This window comes from Trachinotus anak, unplaced genomic scaffold (assembly GCF_046630095.1).
Source record: "Trachinotus anak isolate AG129_WGS33_773 ecotype Australia unplaced genomic scaffold, CSIRO_AGI_Tana_v1 ptg000031l, whole genome shotgun sequence".
In the NCBI taxonomy this organism is placed as follows: Eukaryota; Metazoa; Chordata; class Actinopteri; order Carangiformes; family Carangidae; genus Trachinotus; species Trachinotus anak.
The window spans coordinates 809,282-828,098 of NW_027273882.1; the positions used below are offsets into that span (position 1 = coordinate 809,282).

Here is an 18,817-nt window from a genome sequence, read left to right on the forward strand (position 1 = left end):
TTGCATGGGAGAGTAATCTTACGTAGAACAAATATCTGAGGTGTTAATAGCTCTTGACGTACATTGGAGCAAACTAGTGACCCATTAAAGTCGAGGCAGCCAGCCAAACCAGCCTGCTGTGATGTCACTTTACTGAACCTGTGTCCCCAGATTCAGATTTAATCCGCCTCTAATGAAATGTATTATTTTCACTATCCTTTGTCAGCAAGTGTTCATAACGTGCACCGCACCTTATTGAAGGTAGTTTATCTATTTGTCAAGTGAAGTGCAACATTGTTGAAGGTTGGCGAGCTCGTGCAGGAAATTGGTTGCCTCTCAGACAGCGCCAACGTGGTAGAGAAGCCTCTCTCAACATTCATTCATTTAGGTCTCCCTGTGGTCGCCCGCTCTGTCTCTCTGCCTCCCACTCTGAGGACCCCAGAGCGAAAAAGCCACCATGAAAAGGCCGATTGTTTTCAGAGGCCTTATGAGTTTCACTACAGGTGAGATGCAGCCTGAAGTGCTCTCTCATTTCAGGCTCCATTCTACTGCTTGTTGTTGTTGCCCTAAATACAGTCCATCAGAAAAGCCATTCATCTTCACTCCCACAGGTCAGCCTGCCCTGTATTTTGTGTCACCCACTAAGAGAGAGAGAGACAGAGAGAGAGAGACAGAGAGAGAGAGAGGAGGGGGTTTTGATTTTAATTTCAACCTTGGCTAGAGCTTATCATTGGGAATGGGGCTTGGCCGGAGTACCAAAGTGTTGACTCACAGTTTATCCAGGCAACTTAGCACCTCACCTGGTGACTGGGTGGGGAATGTGGCAGGGATGCATTCAGAAAGGGCCCCGGCGCAGAGATTGTACAACTTAATAACACACACACACACACACACAAAAAGATGAATTCCTGCACGATGCTGCTGGAAAATTGCTCTCCCGCTCTGAAGGCCATAAAGAGCCTCTGGTCATTGAGGTTTCTCTCAGAAGCCAGTGGAAAATGGCAGCTCCTCCTGCAGCACAAGTGATTATTCCAGATCTATAACTGGGTTTTCACTCTCTGCCTCGGCTACACAGTCGAAAAAACTGGTTGAAGAACTCTCCAAAGTTGCTGATGTGAAGACATTCTTCCAAGGTTAGATGTTTCCAGTGTGGTTGAAATTAAAACTGCGTTCGTAATCTGCCTTTTAGACGTTAATAATAATGAGGAGTTCTGGCTGGTGCTGTTTGGCCAGAGAGTAAATGGCCTTGTAAGATGGAGCAGACTCCCCTCTCCTCCTCCTCCTCCTCCTCCTCTCCTTCCCCCTCTCTCCAGCCTTCTTAGTGTGTTCCTGGAGTCGAGGACAGGATGCTAGTCATTCAACATACAGTATCACTCCCCCTCGCTGCTCAAACAATGGCACCACTTTGTTTGAGACCTGTTTGCATCAGCTTGCTTTAAATATAAAAGTTAATTTAGCAGAATGTTACAGGGGAATCTGAGCAGCACCAGGAGCCGCTCTGAATGAAATGTGATGATATGGTTTTAATTTAGTTACAGATATGTTGACTTCCTCACTAGATGATCCTCATAATCAAAGCCTTCAGTCTCACATAGCTGAATTTTTTTTATTAATGGTTTAGATGCCAGTTGGAGCTGATGATTAATCATTCATTTGATCCACAGAAGATAAATCTGCAGCTGTTGTTTTGTTCGTGCCATTTTTTAAGCGCTAATGCAACAAACTCATCAGGATTTACTCCTTTTCTTTGTCCTATGTGATAGAAAACTGAAGTGGTTTTTGGGGATTTTGGTCAGAAGCATTTTGAACACCTCACTTTGGGATGTAGGAAATTGTGAAATACATTATTTCCTCTATAATTTTCTTGCATTTTATAGACCAAACAATTCACCAATGAATCAAGAAATAATGAGCAGATTTATCAGTAATGAAAATAAATAGCAGTCTCAGTGACAGTGGTAGCCATCACCTCGCTGTCCAGAGTCTCATCATCTTTAGCTGACTTGCTGCCGACAAGTGCACTTTGTTTATCCTGACAGCAGTTTGTATCATTACCTTGCCAAGTCCATACTCAGGTGTGGGAATGTGTAATACTATGAGGGTAGCTCAGTATTTCACCTTAAACTTAGCTGCTTCAGGCCTCGCCAGCGTCTGTAAAGCCCTCAAAGGCCGTTTTCACAGCTCTTGCTGGAAGAAAACCATCAATGATTCATTTACATTTATTAGAAAATGACCTCATTGAACTTTGTTGGTGAAGGCATGGTTTCTTTCTGTTAACACCTGCGGTTACGTCATCATCCTCTCGTGATCTTTTTCCCTGGAAGAGCAGGGTGTGAGTTCTTTGGGTCATATAATCTTAAATCTGTTGTGAAAAACTGCCTCAGTGTCCAGCTTCTCAAACGTGAGGATTTGCTGCCTCTCGTCATCGTATATCATAGTAAACTGAAAACCTTTTGATCAGAGACAACCAGATATTTGAAGATGTCACCTTGGGCTCTGGGAAGTTGTGATTGACATTTTTTCACTATATCATAGACCAAACTATCAATGGATTAAACTACAGATTAATTGATAATGAAAATAATCTTTTGTTGCAGGCCTACTGTGTTTTAAGACTTTAAGCCTTTTTTTTTCTTCTGTGCAGGTGGTGAAAACCATCGGCTTACGTGAGGTCTGGTACTTCGGACTCCAGTATATGGACAGCAAAGGTTACTACACTTGGCTGAAACTGGACAAAAAGGTAAGATCCAGCTGAAATGAGATGTTTGCTGTTATTTTCGGTTTTGTCTGATAATCCTCCAGTCTTATAAAAGCTCAAATTGTTAAGGCAGGTGTTAAGGCATTTGGGTTGAAGGAAAAAAACTATGACACTCCTTCATCAATCAGTCTTGAATATACTTTCAAAAATCAGACCAGATGATGTTATTTGTTCTTTGAAGCTAGTTATTCAACAGTTACTCAACGAGACTTGTTGATGTCATTAATCTATCGTTACATATCATGACACGTTCTACCTACATACCTCTTGGTTATTTTCTTCAGTGTATTAAGTCCCAACCACCCAGCTTTTGCAACACCACTCTCTGTGGAGGACTGTGGAGTAATAGAGAAAGAATGCATTCTTCTGAAGGGACGATACAATCAGACCTCCACTGTTTGCCTTTCAGTCAATCAGTAGCCACCATATTACAGTATGTACATATTCACATACTGTATTGAGGTTCCACTTCGGACATGGCATCTGATTCTGAATCCCTGTTCTGGTTTCTGTCTGTGCTGCAGGGGTTAGAGCTCGGCATGTAATCAGCTGGAGGTGGATTATTGGACGAGAGTGTGACCTCTCTGTGAACCAGAACTGCTTCTGCTCTTCTGTGTTTTCTCTGAGTAAACACAGATTACCTGGACTTCACTAACTGTTAGTCCTGAGTTAGTCACACTCTAACTAGTCCAAACTGTGTCATGATAAGCAAAGAAGAATAAAGCAATTGGGGGTTGTTTTGGTATCACAGTTTCTATATGATCAGCCTGCGCCTTTTTAGACCAGTTGGTTCTGTGCTAATAATGTCTTAAAGGGGAACAGGTTTTGGAGACGTAAAGCCTGTTGTGTCTCCAGAGGGGAGCTGCATGGAAAAATTGCCTCGCATGATGTCACTTGAGTCGGCGTCGGTTTGGGCTGAAGAAGTTTGAAAATGAAAAAAATCTGGAGGTGTGGAGTTAGAAAGAAATAAAGTCAACACACCTCTGTAGCCTGGCTGAATCTTTGACAGAACTGTCAGTGGTCGAGTTGCATTGTGGGTATTGTAGGTGCAAGGTTTTGACAAAGCTCTAGTGCATTGATTTGATCCCTTCTTTTTTTTTTTCTTTTACTGTCCAACGTGAGTCTGACAGTGTTATAGGACTGCAGTGCCAAATCAGTGGAGTACTTTTCAAAGTATACATCTGACAGACTGTAAATAATGTAGTGTCTAGATCGAGACTGTTTCTGTCTGAAGAGAAATCTTCTGCTGAATGCCTTCCTGACTGAAACAAACGTAGGAAACCATGTTCATCTGTCTAGAGAAACTTCCAAATTGCCTCTTTGCATTTTCTAATAATAAACGAGGTTCACAGAGGGAGAGAAAAGGTTATGCTTGCCTCAGTCAGCAGCAGTAAACTGTACACTGTGTGCTGACACTGCGCTGCAGCTCATCAGCACAATGCAAAGCTCAAACTGGAATATTCCCGGTCGTTCACAGCCCCATTCTCTCTATCAAGACCGCTTGGTTCCTGCTTTGAAATTAGAGGAAGAGGCACATTGTGTAAACACGTACTGTAGCTGGGAGTTGTTAAAGTGTATTTCCACTGAGCGAGAATGGTAGATCCCCTTTTGGAGAGGGCAGGGCACCTATGAAACTGCAGAACTTATTGTTTCCTACTTGGAGAGTGTTGACACACGGTATTTATGCTGCTGATGGTGATTCTATAGTCGCCGATGATACAATGCACAGGTTTAAAAAGAGGACATTACTCATACTTTTTACTTCAGTAATTATATTTTACAGCATCATGACTCTCAGCATCATCCAGACTTTTAGTTTGACATTAAAATAATAGTTTGAGAATAGTCTTGGGTAATACACGTATTCGCTTTCTTTCTAACAGTTAGATGAGAAGATCAGTGCCACTCTCTGATGCAGCGTCATTTGTGGTGGTAAATAAATAGCTGGGGCCAACAGCTGGCTATCTTAGCTTAGCATAAAGACTGGAAACTAGCCTGGCTTTGTGCAATGGAGACAGCTGCCAAACGACCATCTGAGTCTTTAAGAAGTCATTGCTCATGGGCAAGAAATAGCCTAACCCTAACCCAATACAGCAACTTGTCATTTTTTTTACACTTTCTAATTTAAACAATTTTGTGCTGATTACACAACCGAGATATAACGTGTAATGCCAGGCTAGCTGTTTTCCCCTGACTTCATCTTAAGCTAAGCTAAGCTAACAAGCCGCTGTAACCAGGTATAAATGCACCAACTCTCATCTCACTCTCAGCATGAAATGTTGTTGTGATTCATCTCCAGGTGTCGTCCCAGGACGTGAAGAAAGAGAACCCCCTCCAGTTTAAGTTTCGGGCCAAGTTCTTCCCAGAGGACGTGGCAGAGGAGCTGATCCAGGACATCACCCAGAAGCTCTTCTTCCTGCAGGTGAAGGAGGGCATCCTGAGCGACGAGGTCTACTGTCCACCAGAGACTGCCGTGCTGCTCGCCTCCTACTCTGTTCAGGCCAAGTTCGGAGACTATAACAAAGAAGTCCACCGGCCTGGATACCTGCTCTCTGAGCGTCTGCTGCCACACAGGTGCAGGAAAACAAATCAAACGTTGTTGTACTATCATCTAGATCAAAAAGAGAGGCTGTAATATTCTTATTAGACTGAAGCCACTTGGTACCGGCAGAAAATAATTTAGTGGCATAAGGTGGCGTTTGAATAAATGTAAATTCTTTAACCCTCCATAAACAAAATAGGATGTTTATGCAACAAAAAAGAATAATCTGTTTGTTGTTGTTTTTTTTTTTTCAAGCCTCTGGTACAGACAAGCATACATATGCATGTTCAAATTTAAAAAGGGAGAAAACAAAGACAACAAAGTAGCTCATTGCTCAGAGCATTCGAGAGTGAGATCGAAGCTTCATTACATCATTAATCATAGCACAGGATACAAGTGTGCCAAGATATTGGAGGCATTTGTTATTGTCTGTGATTCATTGAACTTGGAGAAGAGAGTGTGGACCTGCTGCTCCTGATGCAAAACTATACGACCTGTCAGGAACAAGCAGAGAGTTCACATTTCCAAATATGTCAGAAATCTGGGGGTCATTGCACTTTCTCATGTGGACCGTGTCTGTCCAGAGGTTGTCCCCATCTCCAGCGTCACTGTTGATCTGCACAAACTAAGAAACCCTTTAGAATAAAGAAGCCTAAATAGTTAATTTGATGTACTGAAGAGGACATTCTTAAAGTGGCTGCATCAGCTAGGACAACCTTTATGCTTCCTTTTGCAAGATGCTAATAATCTAAAGATCATAGCTTTATTGTCATAGATAGTTTTGTTTTTGAGTGTGCATGTAGAAGTATCTAAAACAGGATCAAAAAACATTTCTATCTTGACACTGAATTCCAGTGGCACACCCCCTATTGTGCTTTTCCTCCCACTGTGGTGCATGACAAGTAACCAAAATACCAAACTAGTGCAGACAAGGAAAACACTACACCTCTGGGAAATTACCGCTTTGCTGACATAAAGACGTGCTTTGCATAATGAGCTTGTATGAAAATAGTCCATCATGTTGCTTAACACATCAAAGATATCTGTCTTGTCTGTTGGTGGTTTGTGTGGTGGTCGAGCTGATCTTTGTCGTTTTTTTTTTTCCCCTCTCCATCCGTCTGTAGAGTCCTGGAGCAGCACAAGTTATCCAGAGAACAGTGGGAGGAGAGGATTCAGGTGTGGCATGAGGAGCACGGTGGGATGTTGAAGTGAGTGTCACTGATTAATGCACTACCGCAACGCATTTAAACAACAACTGTGTGTTATGCTGTCAAGATACTCCTAAATCCTGCAGTATTAGTAGGAATGCGGTGGGTTGACCGTGCCACTCGTTTCCTGACCTCTGTCCATTCTTGCAGGGAGGACGCCATGCTGGAGTACCTGAAGATCGCCCAGGACCTGGAAATGTACGGAGTCAACTACTTTGACATCAAGAATAAGAAGGGAACAGAGCTGTGGCTCGGAGTGGACGCCCTGGGACTCAACATTTACGAGAAGGACGACAAGTAAGCCTTGTACTGTGACAGACCCCTGAAGTAAACAGGCCTGTTGTGGGTGTCTGCTCTGGCTCTTGTTTTGTGCGTGTTGCTAGCTGCAGCCCTGTGACACAGGGCTAAACTGGCTGGGCCAGGTCCATGTCTGCACTTAATCACTGTTCCTGTTTCTCAGCAGACAGTATGACAGGAATAACAATGAAGGCCAAATGGATACAGCCTTTTGGAGGATTAGTAGAATCAAACTCAGCAGTTTGCTTTAATCACTTATTTCTTCTTATTATCTAAGATCTGCATATTATTTTTTGCACATTCCCTGAGCTGAAATCATCAGTTTTTATCTTAATGTTTTTAGGTTTTTGGACATGAATTTGTCACTTAATATAGTTTATGATTTCTGCCCCTGCTTCGAGTGAGTGTGTGACAGTCTCTTGTGGGATATATAGGGTGTATTTTGTTCACACCTCTGTTTATATTGGTGCAGTTCTACTCTACACACAGCTGAATGATTAAAAACTACCTCCACAGGCACATACTATATGTTTGTGTGCCATTTACACTACAGATACTTGACATAAAATCTGTGCTGTGCTTTTGCAGACTTAAGTTTTTTCTTAATTTTCAACTTATTGCTGAGGCCAACCTCAGACCAAGAACCACATGCTGAGTTAGCTCCATGTCTGTAGTTAATCACTAGCTGTTCCTCTGTGTATCCACACACAGTATGGCAGAAAAAAACGAATTTTTTACATTTGTATTTGTTTGTTTAGATGATTTTTATTATTTTTTTCAGCATTGTAATCGAATGGAAACCTACTTTTTGAGACCTGGCAGGGTTTTAGCAGTGTCCAGCCCAGTCTGGGTTATGATTGCCACTTTGTTTATAGGACAAGACAGTTGGGGAGGTAATCACCCTCTATTTGGTGAAATGAGTTTTGAGATCTCCTGTGGCTGGTGGCCCGGTCTGTGGGGTTACTGGAGTGAAGTACACTGTGTTAAAGGAACAATTCATCCCAGGTGACTTGCCTTTCAGTCACTGACCCTGTGCTGGAAATCCCTCCAGCTGTCCCCTGGCTAAGTTGTGTTGTTCGCTGCCAGATTGTTGCTCTTCCCGTATTAAAGTGGCTGCACTGTGTCAGCTTTCATGCCAGCTTCTGTTGAAAGCAGTTTGGTCTACTTTGTCTGCCTTAGTGGAAGAAATGAATGCAGTTAGTTGGTGGCAGGGTAATGACAAGGTTTAGCAAGTCAGCTGCCCCATGAGGCCTCTAATTGAACCTTTAATGGAAGAGTCTTTGTCTTATATGAGCACAGGAGGTTCTTTTCAAGTCTAAATGATTTAATTACTCAAACTGCTTTTGTGTGAAAGTTCATCTAGTGTCTCATTTGTCCCGACTGTAATTTAACGGTGGTATGAGCCCTCAGACAAGAGTGGGAAACACATTGTTAAGGAACATACAGGGTTCTTGTGTGAGGCTGTCTCTTTCTGTGCTCCCTGGGATCAGCAAAGAAATGCCTCTCCTCCACGGTGCCCTCTGCTGTAACCATGACTACGCCGACTGGTTTTTCAAGCTGTGCGGCACTTAAGAATGTGAGGCTAACCTACAACATTGCCTCTCCAATGAGAGCAGCCGGCCCACAATGCAGTAGTGCAGTCAAGGCTTTGCCAAGGCGCAGTCTGGTGCTGGTTTAACTCCTTATGCTCTGCTGCATGTCTAACCACAGCGCTGCTCATTTTCTAGGACAAAGTTTCTGGAGGTTTTCTTGAGCCCAGTTTTTTCTTCTTAGCAAAGATGCAGCATTTCAGATTTGCTTGTTCAAATGCTGGATTTACATTTTAGCAATTAAAATGAATCAAACAAAAGTGCATTAGTAATCAATACGATACAACAAAATCTGACTCCAAAAATGTTTTATTTGTCTATTTTGACACAACCATTTAGAGCAGAACGAGTTTAGTAGATTGTCAAAAACAAAAATCTTTTAATTGCAGAAAACATGTAAATAAGCATTAGTTGTCATTTTTCTGGAAAACATTTTAAAGAAAAAGGACCAAACATTGTCTGGTTTCTGCTTCTCAGTGTGAGGATTTGTCACTTTTTTCTGTTTTATATTGCAAACTGACTGTTTTGGGATTTTGAACAGTTGATAGGACAAAATAAGTAATTTAAAGATGTCTCCATGGTCTTAAGAAACAGACATTTTCCAATACGTTTGAAATTTTGTAGAACAAACCAATCAGCAGATGAATCTATTAGCAGCTATCTTAAGTGAAGTGTTTTACTCAGGTATTTAGCCAGACTGAAACAGTACCTGAACCTGAAAAATACCTATTTTAATGCATTTTGACATATTGGTTCCACTAGCCATTGCTATCAAGAGCCTTTACAATACATTATTCTTATACACTAGGGATCTTTAACACAGAAAGTCAGAGGCTTAGTAATGAAGCTACATTTTACACCAACCATAGTCTCTACTTTCTAACCCGAGCTTGAAGCTAAGAGCTACAGTGATATCTTGTAACATGAATCCAAGGATTTACAGCAGCTCAATAAACCACAAGACTCCGATAGAAATGTTCAATCGCTACAATAACTTCCACATTGTTTTCTCAATTCCACAAGCATGTGTCAGGGTGAAATTCCTGTCAGGCAGTACGGTTTCGCAGCAGAGTTTCGCTGCGAGGTGGATGGCTGCTGTTCTAGATTACAACACTATCGACCGTTCAGTGTTTACAGTACTACTTTGTATTGTGTTGAATGAGACTGGCATCCGTTCAGTTCGTCTGGCACAATGGAACGGTGAGCCACACCCCAGATTCATCCCTCGTACTTGAACAGTGGATATACAGAAATCCATGCTCACAGTCAGCCTTTATTCTCTGAAAGGATTCAATTTACTGTCACGTACGGCAAAGAAAAGCAGCAAATCCTCTCAATGAGAAGCCGAAACCAGAGACAATTTGGCATTTTTGCTTGGAAAAAAACCTGAAGTGATGAATTGACATATACAAGTAGCTTGAAGTGCTTGAGTTGAGTCTTAAGATGTGTTTTTTCTTTGTCTTAACTACCGGTCACGGAAGAGAGAGTCGGCTGAGTGGTGCCAAACCATTTAAACCTTTTAAAAACCAGTAATAAAATTTTGAAATCGATATCAAACGAGACAGGGAGCCAGTGCAAACACGCTGAAATGGGTGTGAACTTTTGCTTGTTGGCAGATGTATTTTGTTCACGCCGAAGACAGTGCACTGACTGTTTTGGGTTAATCAGTTAAAAGAGCATTGTAATAGTCCATACAAGAGAAAACAAGAGAATTCACCTTTTTTTTTTTTCTTTTTTTTTTTTATTGGAAAGAGCAAGATATGGTCCAACTCTTACAATAATTATAAATAAGTGTAAAAATGCACTTTTACTGACACCATCATCTGTTTTGTTAGAGTCTGTATCTGTATCACAGGATAACGTTTATGTTCATGTGGTCACTCCTCAGGTTGACCCCAAAGATCGGCTTCCCCTGGAGTGAGATCAGAAACATTTCCTTCAACGATAAGAAATTCATCATCAAGCCCATTGACAAAAAATCTCCGGTGAGTTTGACCTGTGCTGACATTTCTAAAAAAAAAAAAAAAAAAAGACCTCCCTCTTCTTAAATGTTTCCTTTTCTTTGACGGTCTCTTCCAGTTTAGCAGTTCCTGTTCCTCTTTAGGTAGAATTCAGCTTTTTAGAGCCTGTTAAGTCTATATTAAATCTCTCTGCTTCCTGTTCTACCTGCGGTATCATGTTTCTCTGTGGTGGAGAGAGGAACCATTAGACATATCCTCCTCAGTCCAATCTAGCACGCACATTAGCCAGGGCTTGTTTCCAGGTAGTGCTATTAGTGATGGGCCCCAAACACACACACAGAAGTAAGTGGTATGTCTTGGTTCCCCAGGCTGCTTTACCTTTCACTAAAGTGTAAGTGGAGCAGTCTGAGTAGAAGTGATTTTAGCAGTAATCTGTACTGTGTTAAACGTTTCCCTGCACCTCCTCAGTCACCACCAGATTCTTTGTCCTTTATCAGCAAAGCGCAATGGACAGGGAGCAGGAGGTTTATTTAGGCCGGCGTTCACTTCTCGCCCTCTTCCTCACTCCTCCTGTTTGTTTCTTCTCCCAATTTCAGGACTTTGTGTTTTATGCTCCGAGACTGCGCATAAACAAGCGCATCCTGCAGCTGTGCATGGGCAACCACGAGCTGTACATGCGCCGCCGCAAGCCTGACACGATTGAGGTGCAGCAGATGAAGGCCCAGGCCCGAGAGGAGAAGCAGCAGAAACAGATGGAGAGGTACGCAGATGTCTGGAAGTGGAGTTCACTCAGAGGATATCACAAAATATTTACTGACATGGATATAAACCATATTTAAAATTATGATTGGAGCTGCCTGGAGGTTTTTTGACTACAATTGGACAGTAATTCTGTTTCATTGTTTACTGAATTTCAGTTTATTTCAGCTGCCTTTATAGTCAGTCTGATTATTTTCAAATTTAACAAAATAATAAGGAAATGTCAAAAACAACAATATCCAGCATAAAATGTCCAGCAGTGTTTTTGACATTGAATCTCTGAATATTTGCACTAACAAGAGTTTAAGAGCTGCAACTAACAATGATGTTTGTTACCTATAAATTTGCAGAGTGTTTTCTTAATTAATCAATTGATTATTGGGTCTGTAAAATGTGTAAAGTGAAACTTCCATCCACTGGGTAATAATGCAGCATTCCTTTTCAAGTGTGGGAAATGCACTTCCTGAACTGCCTGAACTGAAAGTGAATGGATGTTGACCCTGGTCTCAGCTACAGCTGTCGGCCCACTGTCTGTCCCGTACAGCTGTTCAAACATGGTGATGTAACGGCAAGCAGACAACACAGTAAATACCAGTGGGAGAGCCATTAGATCACCAGGCCGCAGCACAGAGAGTTAGGGTTCACACACAGTAGCTCCCAGTGGTCAGTGCCTGTGGAAGAGGCCGTGTCCAAACACAGTGACAAGACGGTGTCAGATAAGGCTCTAACTCAAATGTGATGAAACTCTTGGGGAGATATCAGCTGCAGCAAAAGTAATGACAGAGACTAAAATAAGTAAAAAAAATACAGTAATAATAAGTAAATTATGTCGAGATATGCACTAAATACAAGGCTAGAAGGTCACAATTGAAGTGCTGTACATAAGACATTAAAAGACATTAAGACATTAAAGAAACAAAAGGTAGTATAAAAAGATTCATGTAAATTGGACGAAATGGATAGAAATCTGATAAGATTTCATTAAACTGAATAAACAGGAGAATAAAAGTCATATTATTTTAAACAAGATTACATCCTTGGTCTTTGGATGAGACATAATTATTAGACAAAAATAATCATTCAACAACAATTTTTATAATTGTGTAATTGACTAATGGTTTAAGAAAAGATTAGCAGATTAATCAATAATTACACAATAGTTGCAGCCATAATTTGAGTAAGAATCTGTCCCTGTTAGCGATGACTGGGCTCACATCTCACAGCTGCAGCTCCAGTAGCTGTTGTCCTGCCACCTTTTTATGGGATCTTGTAAACGGAGGGTAATCACAGGTAATTGTGTTGCCAAATGCTCGTGAATGTGGTGCAGTTTGAAACTGCTCGGCCTCAGCTGCAAATCATCAACTGTACGTGACCATGACAGCAGCAGAGTTAGTGGTGCAAGTGATAATAGAGCAGTTTGTGCTAAATCTCATTTCGTGTGTGTGTGCAAATGTGTGTCGCGGGGCTCACAGACTGTCGTCCGTCAGTGGTAGCTCTGTATCAAGTATGTCAGCTCTCTTTGTTGGCTCACCGGCAGCTGTGTGTTATCTGCAGGGCCCAGCTGGAGAACGAGAAGAAGAAGAGAGAGGCCATCGAGAAAGAGAAGGAGCAGATGGAGCGAGAGAAGCAGGATCTGATGATGAGGCTCTACCAGTTTGAGGAGAAGACCAAGAAGGCAGAGAAAGGTGAGGTGGGGGAGGGGGCCTCAGGGACCTTCAGTGGCTCATCCATCACTTCAACCTGTGAATAGAAAAGTGTGTGTGTGCAAATAATTAGAACATGTGCAATTATGCAGGTATCTGAATGCGAAGCTAACAGGTTTTGTCATCTGGATGATGAAATCTAGTTTTAAATTACACAACTATCAGTAACTTCAGCAGTAATGTAATCAGTATTTTTCTTATTTTTCTGTTTTTATTTTGTCCAAACCAGAAAAAAAAAGCATGTGAGGTTTGACACTTCACTTCTAGTTATACCAGTTTCTGCTGGTGAAAATCTTGTCTACCTGCATTTAAGCAGAAAGATGCACTGCTGTGTTTTTTTTAACTCAGGAAGTAGGTCACTTACTATTGAAGAAATGACAGAGGGAAAGTTATCACACTAGTTATTAAGTGACTATGAGTGGGTTCACTTCCCTGCTCATAAATTAGTTCAAAATGATTCACAGTGTCTGTTTTTAAATGCTTTACATACCAGCTGATTATGGTTTGACACCCTGAAGAATCCCAGTAACAGAAGGTTGACATGTACATGACAGAGAGTTTTGTGGTGTGGGGTGTTGTACTTATCTAAAACCTCAGCTAACCAAAGTATCATCTTCTGTCTCGCTACAGTATCTCTGTTTTCATGGAATTAGATGCATTCACTTTGTGCAGCCTGTAAAGACACATCAACGCAAGCAAGGATCAGGAACCAGTGTTATTTATAGGGTTGTATCTAAAACACGAGCAAAGTCATGGAGCACCATGGGTTTGGTGAAAAGGAGGGGGCAGGGAAATAAAGGAATAAATGGAATTTTTCATGACATTACTTGGTAATCAATAGAGCTGATTAGTTTATTAATTGTTAGTTGATTGACAGAACATTCACTGACAACAACTTTAATGACTGATGAACTGTTTGAACAAGCAATATGATTAATCAAGATAATTCTTAGATAAATCGTAAATAAACATTGGCTGCATAGTTTCGTGGTTTTCCTGTGAGCAGCAGCTGAGCATCGGTCTCATGTATCTTGTGTATTTCAGATCTGCAGGACCAGCTGCAGAGAGCCATGATGCTGGAGCAGGAGCGGAGGAGAGCCGAGGACGAGGCGGCTCGTCTGGAGGCCGAGCGTCAGGCTGCCCTGCTGGCTAAAGAGGACCTCGCCCGCCACGCTGAGGAGCAGAAGAAGAGTCAGGAGCAGCTGGTCAGTATTTCAATGACGGTGCAATTCAAATTTTCCAACTGCTTTGACTTTGCTTATTAATTTAAACTTAAACAACGGTAAAGAGCCTCCAGCAGTAACACAACTGAAACGAGGAAGAAAGCCCTCACAGGTTCATCGACAAAATCTCAAGTAAGATAAATGAAAACCGTCTTTCTCTCTTTACATTTAGCTGTTAATTTGTCCAGGTCTGTACCAGGCTCATTGCAGGGTGGTGTATTCAGCAGTGCCTGGCTACTGCAGCCCCAGACAAAACCACTTTGTAGAGTCCAGCTGGACCACACCCTGTTACTTCAGACTAACCGCCCCCCCTCGCTCCGAGCTGCTCGGCTGTAGACCACCCACAGGAGCGTGTGTTTTCACTTTAAGAGCCCTGAGAGTAAAGCTCTGGTTCCTGTGACACACTGTGGACATTGACTGTTGCACTGTGTCTGACAGACACTTGCTGTGACACCCTTTATACTTAAACCTTACTAAGAAGCTTGTGCAATGGATTAACTTCCACTGAGTGTGATCAAAAAAGACATGAGGGAGTTGTGTCGCCAACATGTTTGAAAGCACAAACAGTAACCCATCAACCATGTCCTTGTGTTTTCACTGAGCGACCAGCCCAAGACCTTTCACATTCAGTGTCTTTACAACTCACACACACACTGAACAACTACAGCAGGTGCAGCGTTCAAACACTGAGCCTCTGGTTAGTTCAGTCTGGTGAAAGAAAAGCTGTTCACATTGTTGTGGTGGTCAGGAGGAACGTACCACAATGCCCTCAGGGGCTGCGCACAGTCGGGTTACATTTCATTGGTAGGCTCTACTCATAACACTCACTTCCTTCTTCTCCTTCATATTCACATTTTTGTGCTTTTTCTGATGGGATTGAAAGGCCACAAAGCTTTTTAAAGCTAAAAACACTGTACTTTCAAATTTAAAATAATTTAAACCACAATTTAACTACAGTGATTGTTAAGCTCAGCTTGGCTTTTTAGCTTTTAAAAATCACTTAAAGTCACAGCCTTGAATGACAGAAATTACAGTCACACAAAGCAACCAAAGCAAATAATTTATCGTTCACTTCAACACTGATTCATACTTATCATTAGAGCAGAAATGTACATATTAATGTTTGACTTAAATGATGCTTGTTTTAAGGTGTTTTGTACATAGATAATAATTTGAAACCTAACCCTAACCCTTATATCGGGATAAAAATGAGTGTTCACATATAAATAGATTTTTAAAAAGTTGCAAAATATGATATCAGCTTTGTTTGCTGCATAAATCAGATGTCACTCACCTGCTGAGCGAGGCGTTTGACACGGCCAAGGTTTCCATAAACATGACATTAAAAATATAGACTAAGAGGAAAGTTCTGCATAGGAAGAAAATGAAGACCATCTCGTGCTATTAGTTAATTTGTTCTTTCCTAGTGCAGTGAAACAGATCAAAAATCACATCGACGCAAAAAAATCAAGCATTCTTGTCATCTTTTTCCACCTGTGTGTATTAAATCTGAACGCTTTAATAATTGTCTCCTGTTGTTTCGTATCAGGCTGCAGAGCTGGCAGAGCACACAGCCAAGATCAGCCTGCTGGAGGAGGCCAAGAAACGCAAGGAGGAGGAGGCTAACACATGGCAGCTCAGGGTGAGAGCTTTAACTGAGTTTACAGAATACTGGGAGTCTTTTCTGCCTGGTTGGAAAATCACAGACAGTCATTTACAGTAGATAATCACACAACATTATAACCACAGGGATGGAAATTAGGTTAGTTTAGATTCTTTCTCTGCTATCAAATTCCCTAACCTGCCAAAACTGTCCAAGAATTAAGGCAGTTGTCAGTCAATTTGTTCTTGCTGAAGAGTTCTTGTAATTGAGGCTCTAAAACAAACACAACTCAGATTTACTACAGAGCGTGACTGGCCTTCTCTGTTACTCATCCCACTGCTCTCACCAGGCCAGGGAGGCCCAGGACGACCTGATCAAGACTAAAGAGGAGCTGCACATGGTGATGACGGCACCCCCGCCCCCTCCCCCTCCTCCCATTTACGACCAACTGGACGACAACAGCGACAGCGAGGAGAACGCCAGCACGCACAGCGCTGACCTGCAGACCGAAGGCATCAACGACCACCGCCAAGAGGAGGACCGCCTGACTGAGGCTGAGAAGAACGAGCGCGTCCAGAAACAGCTGAAGGTGAGGACAGAGCCGTCTGAACCGGAGATAATTAACACCTCACACCATCCACAAGGGGCAAATACAGTATAGAACAGTACATTTATTCCACGTGAATGAAAGAATGAGGACCTGGATGCAGCATTGTGAGATATTAGGCTTAGAAACTAACGGAGATGAGGCGGTCTCACTCCGGTTTTTTAGGTTGATTGACTGTCACACCAGCTCAAAAAAAACAGTTTTAAACTGTGGTTTGTGAACAGTTTAAAACTGCTCTGATCCAGTTAGCTGCAAAAAAAAAACTGCTTCAAACTGATTTTAACTCAAAATCTCACAGAAGCAGTACCTTACATGTATTCGCCCAAAGTCAAATAGTTGTGACTGTCACAACCTAAGTCACGCTGAGTTTAAGGAAGAGTAAACTAAACTAAACCAAAGCAGCAGCAAAAGCTGGAACAGGCCTGTTGCCTAAATTCTGAGTGTGAAATCTCAAAATTTCCTGGAGTGAAAAAATTACTTTCAGTTAACAATCTCACATCTTATAGATGCAAAAATTACAGCAGTTAATGATCGTGCAAAATGAAAATCATTCACAAGTGTCCAAACTCTCAATTCATTAATCACTTTAAAGTAAACTGCCGAGTGTGGGAAGAAGTGAATGAGTGAACAAGGTAGTGATTTAAGCCCTTCAGACACAGTGGAGGGGCGTCGCAGTGTCATGGCAGCACCGCTGGGGTCTGCTTTAATGCTGGAACTGTAGAAGCAGCAGCGTTGTTGGTGTCGTTTGTCCTCTCACCTCATGCTTCTCCTCCTCCTGTGCCCTCAGGCCCTGACCTCAGAGCTGGCTCAGGCGCGTGACGAGTCCAAGAATACCCAGAACGACCTTCTTCACAGTGAGAACGTCCGGGCCGGCCGAGACAAATACAAAACCCTGCGACAGATCAGGCAGGGCAACACCAAGCAGAGGATCGACGAGTTCGAAGCATTATAAGATGCCCTCGGCCCTCAGACACGTACCCTTTCTGAATGGTCACCACATCTCGCTCCTTGGCTGACACATATCAACACACACTCAACACACTCAAACGACTCTCTCTCTCTCTCTCTCACTCACTCACACACACACACACACACACACACACACACACACACACAAGTTGCAGACTTAACTGGAGCAGTATAAGCACAGCAGAGAGCAGAAGCATCACTTACAGAGAGATGAACGCCTGTCATGGGTTCGTCTTGCAGTATGCAGGGCTTTGCAAATCCTTTGAAGAAAACTTAGTGCCAAAACCCCCTCTCTTCTTAGTGTTTCAGATATTATTTGTGTATTTGATTGTGTAATCTGATCAGTTCAGACCAAATCATTACTGTTTTTAACTAGAGGTGTGATGAAGTAGTGGGACTAGCCAAATTTTATTATTATTATTATCATTATTATTGTTATTATTATTTCATGATGTGCACATAGGATATATGTAATCCCAGCCTGGCTTCTTTTTGATGTCTGCCATTTGTTGTGTAGGAAGAAAAGGACAGTTTGTCGTTTATGGCGACCACTCGGAAAGGGGAAAACAGTATACGCAGAAAAATGTATGTTTGTTTTTGTTTTCCATTATATTTGAACACTTCCATTTATGTTTAATATTGCTATACAGTAGTTTAAATCATTCCTAGTTAGATATTTATACTGTATATGGGACATTAAAAAGGGTATTTCCTCTTGGTTTGTATATTTTTGCTATTTTGCTATCCACTAATAATGAAAACATTTAATATGTTTCAAAGGTTTTATATATTGACCAAAATAATAGCAGTCTTATGTTCCATATATTTCCTTTAGATCACTAAATTAAAGAGATTTAATTGTAAATTATTATTATTTTTTACTATAGGAATTATCCAGCTGCATGCCATTTAATCAGTTAAGGAGATTGCTATATATCTAGGTACTTTAGATTCCTTTTTTTTGCCATGTAGTTCACAGCATGCTGAGGAATGTCTTTATCTTCAGAGCACTGACTGGGACACTTAGGTTTAATATATTTTATTTTTGTCTGTTGTCATGTTGCTGTTGAGTGAGAGATGAGCACGTGTTGTGTGCTTTCACCCTCCTAAGTGGCCTTTCTCTCTGGCGGTGCCTCTGCAGGGTGCAGTCCCAGACAGTTGGTCTTTACTTCTTAGCCAAAGTGCATCGTCACAAAAATTATGGATGTAGCTTTGGAAAAACTTTTTTTTTTTAGTGTTAGACCTCCGCTGAGGTTCAGTGAAGGTTGAGGTGAACGTTACAAAGAGTTTTTATTTTGCAGCTTGGTCACAAAGGACTGACCCAGACAGTTTAACACCACATCTCACTCTCCTCTTTCTGGACATGGACTAGAGTAGCATCTACTTACACTGTAATGGAAACACACAGCTCTGCTGGCCTTTGTATATGAACAGGATTTTATAATGAGGTGTTCATCTTATTGGCAATAAAAAAAAATCTATGATTCCACATCAGAGTGTATTTACTTTGTTCAGTTTGTGGCCATCTCTGTCCTCATAGTTTGTTTTTTTTAAACTTTATTTTTATGGGTTTTCATGAATTTTGGAACAAACAATCATAAACAAACAACAACAAAGAC

General features: G+C 41.6%; 1 protein-coding gene across 1 annotated transcript in view; it reads left to right on the forward strand.

The window, feature by feature from the left end:
• Positions 1 to 18,687, forward strand: part of ezrb (ezrin b) — a 29,503-nt gene extending 10,816 nt beyond the window's left edge. Inside the window, exons 3-13 of the mRNA XM_071467658.1 lie at positions 2,624 to 2,719; positions 5,037 to 5,311; positions 6,404 to 6,487; positions 6,638 to 6,784; positions 10,262 to 10,358; positions 10,931 to 11,094; positions 12,648 to 12,778; positions 13,841 to 14,001; positions 15,569 to 15,661; positions 15,972 to 16,211; positions 17,017 to 18,687. Coding sequence (XP_071323759.1) covers positions 2,624 to 2,719; positions 5,037 to 5,311; positions 6,404 to 6,487; positions 6,638 to 6,784; positions 10,262 to 10,358; positions 10,931 to 11,094; positions 12,648 to 12,778; positions 13,841 to 14,001; positions 15,569 to 15,661; positions 15,972 to 16,211; positions 17,017 to 17,181 — 1,653 coding nt within the window. The 3' untranslated portion in view covers positions 17,182 to 18,687. The remainder of the gene's footprint in view (positions 1 to 2,623; positions 2,720 to 5,036; positions 5,312 to 6,403; positions 6,488 to 6,637; positions 6,785 to 10,261; positions 10,359 to 10,930; positions 11,095 to 12,647; positions 12,779 to 13,840; positions 14,002 to 15,568; positions 15,662 to 15,971; positions 16,212 to 17,016) is intronic.
• Positions 18,688 to 18,817: the final 130 nt, after the last annotated feature.